Below are 12,887 nucleotides of genomic sequence, written 5' to 3'. Positions count from 1 at the left end.
ATGCGTTTGCTTTCACTGATAGACTTTTTTATTTATCTATTTTAATCATCTCTTTTGCCCCTTCGAATGTAATACATTGGCACATTGTAAATATACAGTGAATGGGTGGATTTCAAATCTCCTCCTCTTTTACCATATAATGAACAAAATAGTAGTTTTTTTTTTTTTTTTTTTAACTAGTGCATCTATTCCAGTATTTATGTTACAAACAATGTCTGTATGTGGTATCTGAGAGGTGACTGAGGGTCTGACCTGTGTTACTCATTTAGCCCAGCTTCCAGACAATAATATATATATACATATATATATACATATATATTTTTTTTAAATCATATAATCAAATGTTATGTTTCATAGAAAGGGAGTTGTCAGTTCTTATTTTTATTCTGTGGTTCTCATGAGAGTTGTACAACTGTGCTGAGGTACCACTAAAACCACTTGTCGACAGTCTTTAAAATAACATGTTTTATGTCCCAGAGACAAAAGAAAGGAAGAAAGTTAAAATTACATGAGGGTAACTGAATGGTGACAGGGTTCTTATTTTCTGTGAGCTATCAGAAGATGATTATAAAGGATTTTGAGAAGTGATAAAAACAGTAATGGGTGGGAGAGCTGGAAAGAGAGAATAAAGGAAATAAACTGACAGTTAAAAAGACTCCTGTGGTATTTGAAACAATATTTAATTAAGAACAAACAAATGTCAAAGTGTTGAACAAGAGCACAAATTACAAATAAACTGTGATGGATACTTTCAAATCTTGAAAATAATTTTAGCCACATTGTACAATGACAAATGTTTTTTTTTATAAATATGACAAACGTGTCTATGGGCTCTCGGTTTGTGTAGACAGAGTACTTACTTTTCTGATACAGTAAGTAGTCTACATCCTGAGAAAGACCCTTTAAAAACAACTATTAGCCATCAACACAACCACCCAGTTTTCAAGAATCAAATATAATTTATTATTTCAATTAAATATGTTTTTAATTATTTGTTTTTTACATTCTCATGGGCAATTTTATAACTTAAGAACTGTTCTTAAATATGTGCTGTAATATGTATATGTAAATATATTTAACACTGTTTTTGATAAATGTAGGGCTCACATGTGGCTTCTCTAGAATAGCTAATGATGGCTATTGCTGGTGAATAAACATAGCATAAAATAACAAAATTTTTCTTACTAGGTCATTATTTACTGGCCCCTGGACACTCAACAATTTTTAAAATCTATTAAACTTCATTTCAGAAGTAAGCCCCCCAAAATTATCACAAACCCAAATAAAAAGACTATTTTATGCCACGAACTTTTTGACCCAGTCTAGGTTCACGTAGAAACACTTCGGAATGGTATGACGTAACGCGTCCTCTTTCGCGGAAATCACGTGACTTGGACTGTTCGCTACGAGTCCGTTCTTAGAATACTGATGAATCACGGTTCTCATTCAGTTTAGATGCGGTCAGAAACGACATATAATTATGAGGAACCTTTCCTTCATTTGTTGGATTTTATTACTCCTGGACGGTAAGTCCCCTTGATTTGTATTCGCCTATTTTTATTCATATTCAACACTTTCGGTTTCAATATAAGCCAGAAACAGGAAATGAGCACGCGCTGATATCTTCTAACGTCAATATCTCCAGTGTTTTAATACATACAAACGTGTATTACTTCAAATGGACGTTGTTGTGATAAATCACACTCGAGCAAACCAATGCGAATGTATTTCGAGGGTAAGGTAGTTGTGTATGTACTGTATGTGTTTGGTGATCAGAGACACTAGAGGGCGCTGACCGCCTGTAATAATCTGCGTGTCATTCGTGGATAAAAGCTGTGTAATAAATAAATGTAATTCACTCTGGTCGTCGTGTAGGTTTTTTTTCATTAGCACTCTTTTTTACTAGACACACATGTGCACAGTTTACAGTTTATTTGTATGAGATTAATATGAAAAAAATAGCCTATTCAAGTTTGAGACGTGTGTGTGTGTGTGCGTGTGCGTGTGCGTGTGCGTGTGCGTGTGTGTGTGTGTGTGTGTGTCTAAATATATATATATATATTTTGTGTGTTTTCCAGTTTCTCCATCTGGCCATGTCAAAACCAATGATGAACACAACATGGCAAGGATAGAGCAATATTCTGGAATGAGTATGTTTTCTGTTCCCTTTACTAGTTATAATGGATAGGGCCTAGTATAGGCCTAGGCCTATTTGTGCCTTCCATGCAGGGACTATGGTTGAAATTTAGTTACACAGTAAATTTGTGTTTACAAAAACTACACAATAATAATAGATGGCACAAATCTTAAAATTTCTCTTTGCAATGCTTCTCATGTTTGTTCTACAGATGTGTTTGTTGCTGTGGCAGATGGAGTGAAGACGGTGGTCGTGATGGAGGGAGATTCTGTCGTTTTAGACACTAACATTACTGTAATAAAGCGAGATGATACCATACTGTGGATGTTTGGAGATGATAACTCTATTATAGCTAAAATGAACGAAGCGGCTGCAATTTTCTCTGCCAATGATAATGAGAGATTCAGAGACCGACTGGAGCTGGTCAGACAGACTGGATCTCTGATCATCAAAAACATCAGAACTGAACACACTGGACTTTATCAACTAAAGATCAAGAGCACAACTGAGATCTCGAAGAAATTCAGTGTTACTGTCCGTGGTGAGTAACTGTCTTATAATAACTGTAAACTGATAATTACCTAGATTCAAAGTGCAGTATGTGATTTCAGAGAAACAGTGTTGAAAGTGGATTGGACCGAACCCCAAAACACTTGTAGCCAATCAGCAGTGGTTGTGTAAATTGTGAGCAAGACGCAAGCTTACTTCTCCCCGACAACTTGAGCAAACTTGTTTATTTCTCTGTTATTTCCATTATAGATTATTTATAGATTATTATTTATAGATTATTTAGCCCAATTTGTTTGTGTTCTGATCTCAGAAAGTTTATGTGAAGTGATGTGGTCTCTCTATAATCAGGTTTATGCGTTCACTGAGAGCTTTATTTATATTTTAAATGCTCCTTATTATGGTTTAATACTTCACCCCTGACCAAGTAAGTACTAGCATAAATTAATAACTAATGGTCGACTAGGAACCTTTTTAGTCACGGGCAGTCCTAGAGATTTTAAGAAAGACTGTAGATCGAGAGAGGGCTGAGAGACATTACAAAAGAGAAAAGATCAGGAGAATATCACCGGAAAAAGAAGGCTTTTGATCAGGCAAAATCTTTAGGGAGCGCATTAATATTGGAAAGGTTTACAGCAATAAAGGGAGACAAGAGCTGGAAGGCCATTTGGCCAAATGATGAGGCAGAAATATGTTGTTAGCAACATTTTAGAAGATGTTATTACAAACGCTCAATTGATAGTGATTAATAGTCACGTTTAAATAAAAGTGCTGTATTCTCTTGTATTATTCTCATTTTAATTGTGTAGCTTGAAGCTAATTTTAGCTATAATTTCTTTGATAACCATTTACGATTATATTTCATGGTTCATTTATACCTAAAGACATAACATAAGTATATATTAAATTTTTTGTTTTCTAAAACAATTTATATCAGGGAGATATCAGGGAGACAGAGATGTGGCTGGGCAAGCCATGCCTTGCCAGCCATGCATTGCCATAACTATCTTTTATTGAACAAAATCAAAGTAATTGCAATATTCCCATCCCCTGAATGTAAGACTTTCCACATCCTAAGCTTGCCTGCTGCACTGGCGGATTCATGAGCCTGTCAAATCATTCAAATTATGCAAATAATCAAGGAATTATTGGATTGTTGGACTTCAAATCAGTAGGGGTTGAGGCATAAGTAACTAAGTAAAGAGCTTTTTTAGGGATGGTAACTGAAATCGTATTAGTTATAAGTTACTCTACCAGTTACTACAAAAAGTACAATTATTACTGTAACTAGTTACTTCCCAACACTGGTTTTCAATAGTAACAGAACAGTTTTGAGTCAATTCAAATTGAAGAGACATTCACACTCTCATTATGTGTTTTGGGGAAGGTGGAACGAAGGTGTTAATTAATTATTTGATTCCATTCATTCAAGACTCGACGCTATCTCACGACCAATTCGTACATATTTTACGAGGTGGCTAATTCGTACAAATTCATACAAACTCACTCGTACGCTTTGTCTAGACCCCAGTGACTGGTAAGTTTAGGCGCGGGGTTAGGTGTACGTCATTCGTACAAATTCATACGAATTGTGCAACTCGTGAAATACGTCTGATTTAGCACAAATCATATGAATTTATACAAATGAGGTCATACAAATTCATACCAATTAGCCACCTGCCGTGAGACCAGGCAGGCGGTCAAGACCATATTCAGTGTTTCTCAGAAATCGCTTAGTGCACTTTTAATTGCTTGAGAACAGTTTATGTACTGAAAATTGATCAGGTGTCACCTTTTAGAGATTGATTTGGATTTTTCATCTGTAAAATAAATAGTTAAAAATAAAAACGGCACATGGAAAAGACAGTGTACAGTCTGCTTATTCTGAGCAAAACTTGCAATAGAAAAAAATGTCATACAAATAATATTATCAGGTAGAACAGAAGTTTAAAGCTAAATGCATACTAAATAAGATTTCAGAGATGGATTTTATAACAATTTTCAGTTCAGTTAATATTACATATTTATGAAAAGCCAGTCCAAAAGATGAATAGGTGGGGCGAGAGAGTTAATAGACTCAATGCAATCCAGCCGCACAGTATGGTGATGTTTAACTCTTTCCTAAAATTGTTCATGTGTTTGTTGCTGTGACAGATGATGTGCAGTCAGTGTCACTGATGGAGGGAGATTCGGTCACTCTAAACACTGGTGTTATTAAAATACAAGGAGGTGATCAGATTGTGTGGAAGTTTGGAGGCCAAGGCACTCTCATTGCTCACTTAACCATTTAACTGTCGCCCTCACTAGTTGAGCTCAAACATAAACCTGGCCTACACAAACTAAAACCGTCACAGTTCATGAACCCTCTGGACTACAGACATAACTGAGGGCTCTTTAGAAAGATACTAGTTAAGAGTTCGTTGCTCAAGTATCCGAAATTATTATTGCAGTGTAGACATAAATTAAGAGAAGTTTAAATATTTTGACAAGTAATAATTAAATTATTTCCATGAAAGGGATTTAGGAGTAAATAAATGGAAATGTGTCGGAGCAACTTTAAAAGCAATGAAGCCAAAGCCACAATACTGACCACGTTATATATCAAATTAGAAGACGGAGCCACTGAAAATTAGGTTCATCTGAGCTTTTCTTCTTGAAGAATGCTACTTTTAAAAAGAGCACTTAATACAAGTGTTTTAAGAATAGCTGTAACTCACATTCAAATCAGGCTCCAATTCTGAAAAGGAACACCCACTTTTTACCATCTAATCCATTCTGATGTATAAAATCAGGCTGGGTCCCATTGGTTCCTCATTGGATGTACTATTTCACTTAGCAATGCACCATATTGGATAAAAATCAGTTGCAATAAAATGGGTTGCAAATTTAGTTTCACATAGACTTTACGAATTAAAAGTGATGTGTTCTCAGTGTTAAATTGTCTTTTTTTTATCTCCCAGTTTAATAGGCAGGGTCATGTCTAAGTGAGACGTTTGTAGATATTACTGAAAAAGGAATATCTGGAAAAGAAAATGACATTGCGCTGTTTTCAAAACCTGTTTGAGCATCACAATCAGCTTGACAGAGCAACATTGACTTAGCCATTGGAGTGAGGTTAGTGCAGGACTTAATGTTTAAGTAACCAATGGAAGATGAGGGGGGTGCTTGAGAAAACCTGTTCGAATACAGTTAGTAGAATTTACTTTTTTTTTATGATGCCAGTGGCCTAATAAAAGGTAAATTACTGAACAAGTAACATTTCAGTTAACATTCAGTAAGACTAATTAAGACTAATATTCTCAATGAGAAATTCTATTCTTAAAAATCTACATATGGCTAACTGAAGAATCTAAACAATCCACATAATTCTCTGTAATCATTTATTGGTGTCGTTTTACACCCATCAAAATTTGAACTAGCGTTGCATTGACTGACTGTGCACAGTGAAGATTGGGTTGGGCATTTCTGGAGGTTACACTATTAGAGCGTTTTGAATCTCCGACCAATCAGTGCTGCAGAAAAAATGCTGAGGCCGGGTTTATTTTATTCGTAAGACTCAAACAAATATAATAATATAGGGTTTTATTACTGAAACAACCTCAGAGTGCAAAATTTGATGTAAAATAAAAAAGAAATGTAATTGTCCCTTGAGAAATATTACTTAATCCAAACAAATGTCACCTCAATATTTGTCTTAAATTTTGAATTTTTTAATAAAAAGTCTAACTGATTTTTTCTTTTAAATAGTTATCTTGAACACTACACTGATATTTGCGTGACTGAATTTATCCGTCATGGTCTCTGAACAAAAACAGTTTAGAACTCACTATTTAAATGTTGCGTGTATTTATACGAAATCCTAATACAAATGCGAATGATATTATTGTTATAATATCACGGTCACGTATATTAGAATCCTGAGCCTTTAAACTGTCATATGACATATTGTAAGTCTATATTAATTAAGATTTTGAAAGTAAAATCATTCAGTAAATGTAAACTTACTAACCTCGGGACCGTCGATGGTCTCGAGCAAGTTAATGGATTAAATGGCACTACTGATGCTAGATGGAAAAACCTGATCAAACTGAATGATCATACTGGAGACCTCACCGTCAGAAACATCCAAACTGAACACTCTGGAGACTATGATCTGGAGATCAACAACAGCAGCATGATCTTACACAAGAAATTCCATATTGCAGTTAGTGGTGAGTGCTTTAGATTTTTCTATCATGTATTGTTTTTTTTTATGAATCTGTTGGGTTCCACAATTATCAAATTATATATTTTTTATGTAAACCCCTACCAAATAGAGAACGGTTTAAATGCTCAGATTCTTATCTTATTTTGCATTAATGCAGACAAAAATTTATTGTTAATTGAGTAACACTTTAGAATAATGGTCCATTAGTAAATGTTAGTTAACTACTTTAGTTAATATGATCTAAGCAAGAACTATCCTTCTACAGCATTTATTACATTTACATTTAAATTTATTCATTTAGCAGACGCTTTTATCCAAAGCGACTTACAGATGAGGACAGTGGAAGCAATCAAAAACAACAAAAAGAGCAATGATAAATAAGTGCTATAACAAGTCTCAGTTAGGTTAACACAGTACACGTAGCATGGGATTTTAAATAATATAATAAATAAAAAGAAAACATAGAATAAAAAAAGAATAGAGCAAGCTAGTGTTAGAGGTCATTACACATACACACACACATACAATTGCATAATTAATGAAAATAAAATAGAATACAAAAAGATTAGAAAGGTAGTTAGATTTTTTTTTTTTTAAGAATAGAATTAGAATAGTGAGTGTTAAAGTTAGAGGGTCAAATAAAGATGGAAGAGATGTGTTTTAAGCCGATTCTTGAAGATGGGCTAAGGACGCAGCTGCTCGGATTGAGTTGGGCAGGTAATTCCATAAAAGTGACTGTGCTTCTTTGGAATGCCACAATCAAGCGACATTCACTTGCAGAACGCAAGCTTCTAGAGGGCACATAAGTCTGAAGTAACAAATTTAGGTAAATGGGTGCAGAGCCAGTGGTAGTTTTGTTGGCAAACATCAATGCCTTGAATTTTATGCGAGCAGCTATTGGAAGCCAGTGCAAATTGATAAACAGAGGTGTGACATGTATTCTTTTTGGCTCATTAAAAATTAATCTTGCTGCCGCGTTCTGAATTAATTGTAAAGGTTTGATAGAATTGGCTGGAAGACCTGCCAGGAGCGCATTGCAATAGTCCAGCCTGGATAGAACAAGAGCTTGAACAAGGAGTTGTGCAGCATGTTCCGAAAGAAAGGGCTTGATCTTCTTAATGTTGAATAAAGCAAATCTGCAGGATCGGACAGTTTTAGCAATGTGGTCTGAGAAAGTCAGCTGATCATCAATCATAACTCCAAGGCTTCTGGCTGTTTTTGAAGGAGTTATGGTTGATGTGCCTAACTTGATGGTGAAATTGTGATGAAACGATGGGTTTGCTGGAATCACAAGCAGTTCTGTCTTGGCAAGGTTGAGTTGAAGGTCATGGTCCATCATCCAGGAAGAAATGTCTGTTAGACAAGCTGAGATGCGAATAGCTACCATCGCATCATCAGAATGGAATGAAAGGTAGAGTTGAGAATCATCAGCATAGCAGTGGTATGAAAAGCCATTTTTCTGAATGATAGAACCTAATGATGCCATGTAGACAGAGAAGAGAAGTGGTCCAAGAACTGAGCCCTGAGGCACCCCAGTAGTTAGATGTTGTGACTTGGACACCTCACCTCTCCAATATACTTTAAAGGACCTATCTGATAGGTAAGACTCAAACCATTGAAGTGTGGTTCCTAAGATGCCTTTTGCCAATAGGGTTGATAGGAGAATCTGGTGGTTAACCATGTCAAAAGCAGCGGACAGATCAAGCAGGATAAGTACTGAAGATTTGGATTCCGCTCTTGCCAGTCTTAGAGCTTCAACAACTGAGAGCAAGGCAGTCTCAGTTGAATGTCCACTTCTGAAGCCAGATTAGTTGCTGTCAAGGAGGTTGTTGTGTGTGTGAAATGTAGAGACTTGGTTGAACACAGCTCGTTCAAGTGTTTTTGCAATGAAAGAAAGAAGGGAAACTGGTCTGTAGTTCTCTAAAAGAGATGGGTTGAGGTTGGGTTTCTTAAAGTAGTGGATTTATAGTAATAGTGGAGTGCCTGTCTAAATGATGAGGGAAAAACACCATTGTGGAGGGATGTGTTGATGATGTGAGTGAGTGCAGGTACAACTGAAGGAAAAATGGCTTGAAGCAGATGAAATGGAATAGGATCAAGCGGGCAAGTAGTAGGGTGATTAGAAAGGATGAGTTTTGAGACTTCTGCCTCAGAGAGTGAAGAGAAGGATGTAAATGAGTGTAAGTTTTCTGGTGATATGAATGTGACGAGTGGGGCGGGGCCGAGAGATGTGGGAACGAGCGAGGCCAGTAGAGTGATTGGGAAATCCGCGACACCTGCGCCCCACCGCCGGTCTCGAGTCCCACAGAGGAGATGGAAGGATATAAAACTGGAGCGACGATAGTGAAGGGCGAGAGAGGACCAGGCCTGGGCCTTATTTTATGTTTTGCTTTTTATTTGCGTGCATCAGTCGTCCGTGAGGGGCTGATGTGCTGTTTTGTTTATTTTGTGATTATTAAAATTTCATTTTGATTGTGCGCCGGTTCCCGCCTCCTTCTTCCCGTTGAGTATGGAGATTTTATTATTACAATGAGCTTGACTGATTGTGGTGTGGAAAATTGTGCACCAATGTGTTTAATTTATTAATGAAAAACGTTGCAAAGTCGTCAGCTATTAGAGATGAAGCAGGAGGGGGAGGAGGAGGACAAAGAAGTAAGGAAAATGTTTTAAAAAGCATGCAAGAGTTAGACGAATTGTTAATTTTGTTATGGTAGTATGTCATTTTAGCAGTGGAGACATTAGCAGAGAAAGAAGATAGGAGTGACTGATACACAATAAGATCAGTAGTATTTTTGGACTTGCGCCACTCCCTTTCAGAAGCTCTAAGCTTAGAACGGTGTTTGCATAGAACATCAGATAACCAAGGGGCAGAAGGGGTGTTACGGGCTGGCCCGGAAGATAAGGGGCAAACAGTGTCTTAACAAGATGTAAGAGTGGAGCAGAAGGTAGCACTGTTAGCATCCAAAGATGCAAACAGTTTAGAGGAAGGAAGTGAAGATGAAACCATTGCAGAAAGCCGGGAGGGTGAAAGTGTGCGTAGGTTACGTCTAAAGATGACATGTGGAGGGGTAAGTGATGTGTCAGGGACCATGTTGAGGTTAAGAGTGAGGAGGATGTGGTCCGACGTATGCAGTGGAGTAACCAGAACATGATCAACAGAGCAGTGTTGTGTATAAATAAGGTCCAGTTGGTTGCCTGATTTGTGAGTAGCAGTAGTTGACACTCGGTTGAGATCAAAAGAGGCAAGCAGAGTGTGGAAATCAGCATACAGAGGTTTATCTAGATGATCTCAGTTGATGTTAATTTCAACATTAACTAATGCATTATTCAAATCAAAAGTTGCGCTTGATAACATTATTTAATGCACTGTGAATTAGCATGAACTAACAATGAATAACTATTTTCATTAACTAACATTAACAGATTAATAAATACAGTAATGTATTGTTCATTGTTTGTTCATGTTAATTAATGAATTAACTAACATTAACTAATGGACCATTATTCTAAAGTGTTACCGTTAATTGTACAGTCAACAGTGCGATCAAAATTTCTAAGCATTATTATTATTCAGTTGTAAATTACAGTTGCTAGCTTGCAGGATATTTAACCTAAAACATGAAATGTCTGTCATTATTTATTCACCATCATGTCATTCCAAATAGGCATTGCTTTTCTTCTTCTGTGGAACATAAAAGAACATTTTATCTTATTTTTGTTTGCCAGAAGAAAGTAGGTTTAGAATGACAACAGGTTGAGGAAATGATTACATCATTTAAATATTTTGGTTGATTTATAAAAAAAAAAAAAAAGTGAGGATATTTCAATGCGACACAATGAAGGATTCCTTTGTGCGTCAGTCTCCCCCTGGAGGAAGGACAACTTTGAGTTGGTTGTTTATTATCAAATCAGCAGTCATCAACAATAGTGACATTAGAGTACTTGAAATGAGGCAGGATTTTCACTAGTGATCACTGGCAGACATAGAACCGGGTACTGCAGTCTTATGAAATGCCTCATATTATTGTTCATGCATGTATAGCCATTAGGAATAAATTAAAATGTCAATCTGCCTCTTGTCAACACATGTCTTCAATAGCAGGAATATTTGCTGATCTATTACAGAGCTCCCCCCGCGTTCACATTGGGAGACAACTGGTCCAGTGTTGGCAGGCATTGTTGTTATCTTAATCCTGATCGGAACTGGAATCTGTATTGGGCTCAAGATGGGTTGGTTTGAAATATGTTGGCCATGTAAGAAGAGTAAGTAAAATGAGTATAATTCAAACATGGCATTGAATGTCAACATGACATGTTCAAATGACAAAAAATGTTTGGTTAATAGAGGGAAGCTAGAGATTTCTTGACTAAATTAGCAGTTTGAGTCCATCTGTTCTGACTCAACATTAAGTGCTTAAACAAACAGGTCAAAGTTTCGTAAGTCCCAGAGCCAGAGTTTCAGAAATTAACCTATCAACATTCATTTCTCATAGTCATCTCTGTATATTAAACTGGGATAAGTATTTTAACATCAAAACACTTCAAACATCTCCTTTGACTTTGACGTATATATATATATATATATATATATATATATATATATATATATATATATATAAATGGAAATGAAATGAATGTGGCTTGAAAGATAAATAACTGTAAGATGTATCATTTATTTAGCAGCTTTTATTGTAATCTTTGGGTTTGTGTAGCTGTAGCATTAACATTACATGTAGATCAGAACTATTTATCTCTCTCCTTGTAACGCTTGTGATTCTTTTCTGTTTATTATAGGTGGTGAAACAACTGAAGTGCTATATGAGGCAGCACCTAAACAATGACCAACAGCAGTAGGTCATAGTCAGTTCACATTAATAGAGTTTGAGAATCAACCATATAGCACTGTGAAAAGAGTTAAGAAATTTTTATTAGAAAACAAATATATATCTATCTATAGTTGAAGTTGATGCTTCCCATTCAAACTCATTCATTATCTTCAAACTATGGATGTATAGCTACATTAATGTATAATGTACTTGACTGTATGCTCAGTAAGGCCCACACATGCATTCACACTACATGACCTCATTCTGTGGTGCCTGCTGCTTTAGCTATATCTGCTGTGCATACTATGAGTGCTCCAGCTGACTTTAAAAACAAGTGAGATTATTATTTCAACAAATGCGATGTGTGACCTCTATTTCTGATAGGACTGGGATATGTTTACATGAAAACGGTGTAGTAAAAGCAGAAATGTTTTCCTGCGTTATGCATGCCAGGCCAGTAGTTGGTGATGCCACTTTGTAAAGAAACACTACATGTTTGATTTGCTCTGAATGCTTTTTCAATGAATAGTTATCTAGAATAAAAAAATGTATGCTGTGGCGTTAAGTTTCATCTTCATTGGAATTACTGGAATAACCAAACCTGTTAAATAGAACAAGGTGTCCATGTACTGTTTGCTCCAAATATACATTATATCTTTCCTCTGTGTTGTTCTGTCCAATGTGATCCAGTGTGATTGGTTGAGTTAAGTTATCTGTCAAATACGTACTGTACATATACACTTCTTTGGTTTGCTCTAAATTAAAAAATAAATAAAAATAAACTGTTGATCCTTTGAATGATTATCCTGTAGCAGACACACAATTTTTACCTCATTTATGTACACTTTATACATGCACATAAATCATGACTATATTAACGTTTTAATGATTACAAAAAGGTTTAAACAGGCCCCGTTATAGAATTGTGTGACTGAGTGGCATTTAAAAAACTTGGCTGGGCAGCATTATCTTGTTTTGGTTTATGATTCAATTCAAACGAAACCTTTGTAAATCCAGAAGCATTCACTTTGAATCATAATGACATTTTATTAATTATCAGATGCTCACAGTAAAGGAAGAAAGAAGCAAATAGTATCATGACGATTTGCATCTATTTTATGTTTTGTCAAACTGGTGGTGAATTCGTACAACCAACCAAGGGGTAAAAAAACAGCAACACTTGTGCAACTGGACTCCTGCACTGATGGGA

At 36.0% G+C, this 12,887-nt stretch overlaps 1 protein-coding gene across 3 annotated transcripts; it reads left to right on the top strand.

Annotated features, from left to right (window-relative positions):
• Nucleotides 1-1,364: 1,364 nt before the first annotated feature.
• LOC113073075 (uncharacterized) lies at nt 1,365-12,391 on the top strand. Of its 3 annotated transcripts, XR_003280448.1 has the most exons (6): nt 1,365-1,526; nt 2,079-2,150; nt 2,349-2,678; nt 4,799-6,855; nt 10,977-11,114; nt 11,646-11,757. XR_003280448.1 is itself a non-coding variant. In XM_026245978.1 (5 exons), the coding sequence occupies exons 1-5, from the start codon at nt 1,481-1,483 to the stop codon at nt 11,690-11,692; spliced, it is 633 nt and encodes a 210-aa protein (XP_026101763.1). In that variant the 5' UTR covers nt 1,365-1,480; the 3' UTR covers nt 11,693-11,757. The 3 variants fall into 3 exon arrangements, 2 of the variants coding, with proteins under 2 accessions (XP_026101763.1, XP_026101764.1); XM_026245978.1 differs by lacking the exon at nt 4,799-6,855; XM_026245979.1 differs by lacking the exons at nt 4,799-6,855; nt 10,977-11,114 and having other exon boundaries at nt 11,646-12,391.
• Nucleotides 12,392-12,887: the final 496 nt, after the last annotated feature.

The sequence above is a fragment of the Carassius auratus genome, unplaced genomic scaffold, assembly GCF_003368295.1.
Source record: "Carassius auratus strain Wakin unplaced genomic scaffold, ASM336829v1 scaf_tig00011304, whole genome shotgun sequence".
Taxonomy (NCBI): domain Eukaryota; kingdom Metazoa; phylum Chordata; class Actinopteri; order Cypriniformes; family Cyprinidae; genus Carassius; species Carassius auratus.
The sequence above is the reverse complement of the archived record's forward strand: the minus strand, read 5'-3'. Positions and strand labels throughout refer to the sequence as shown.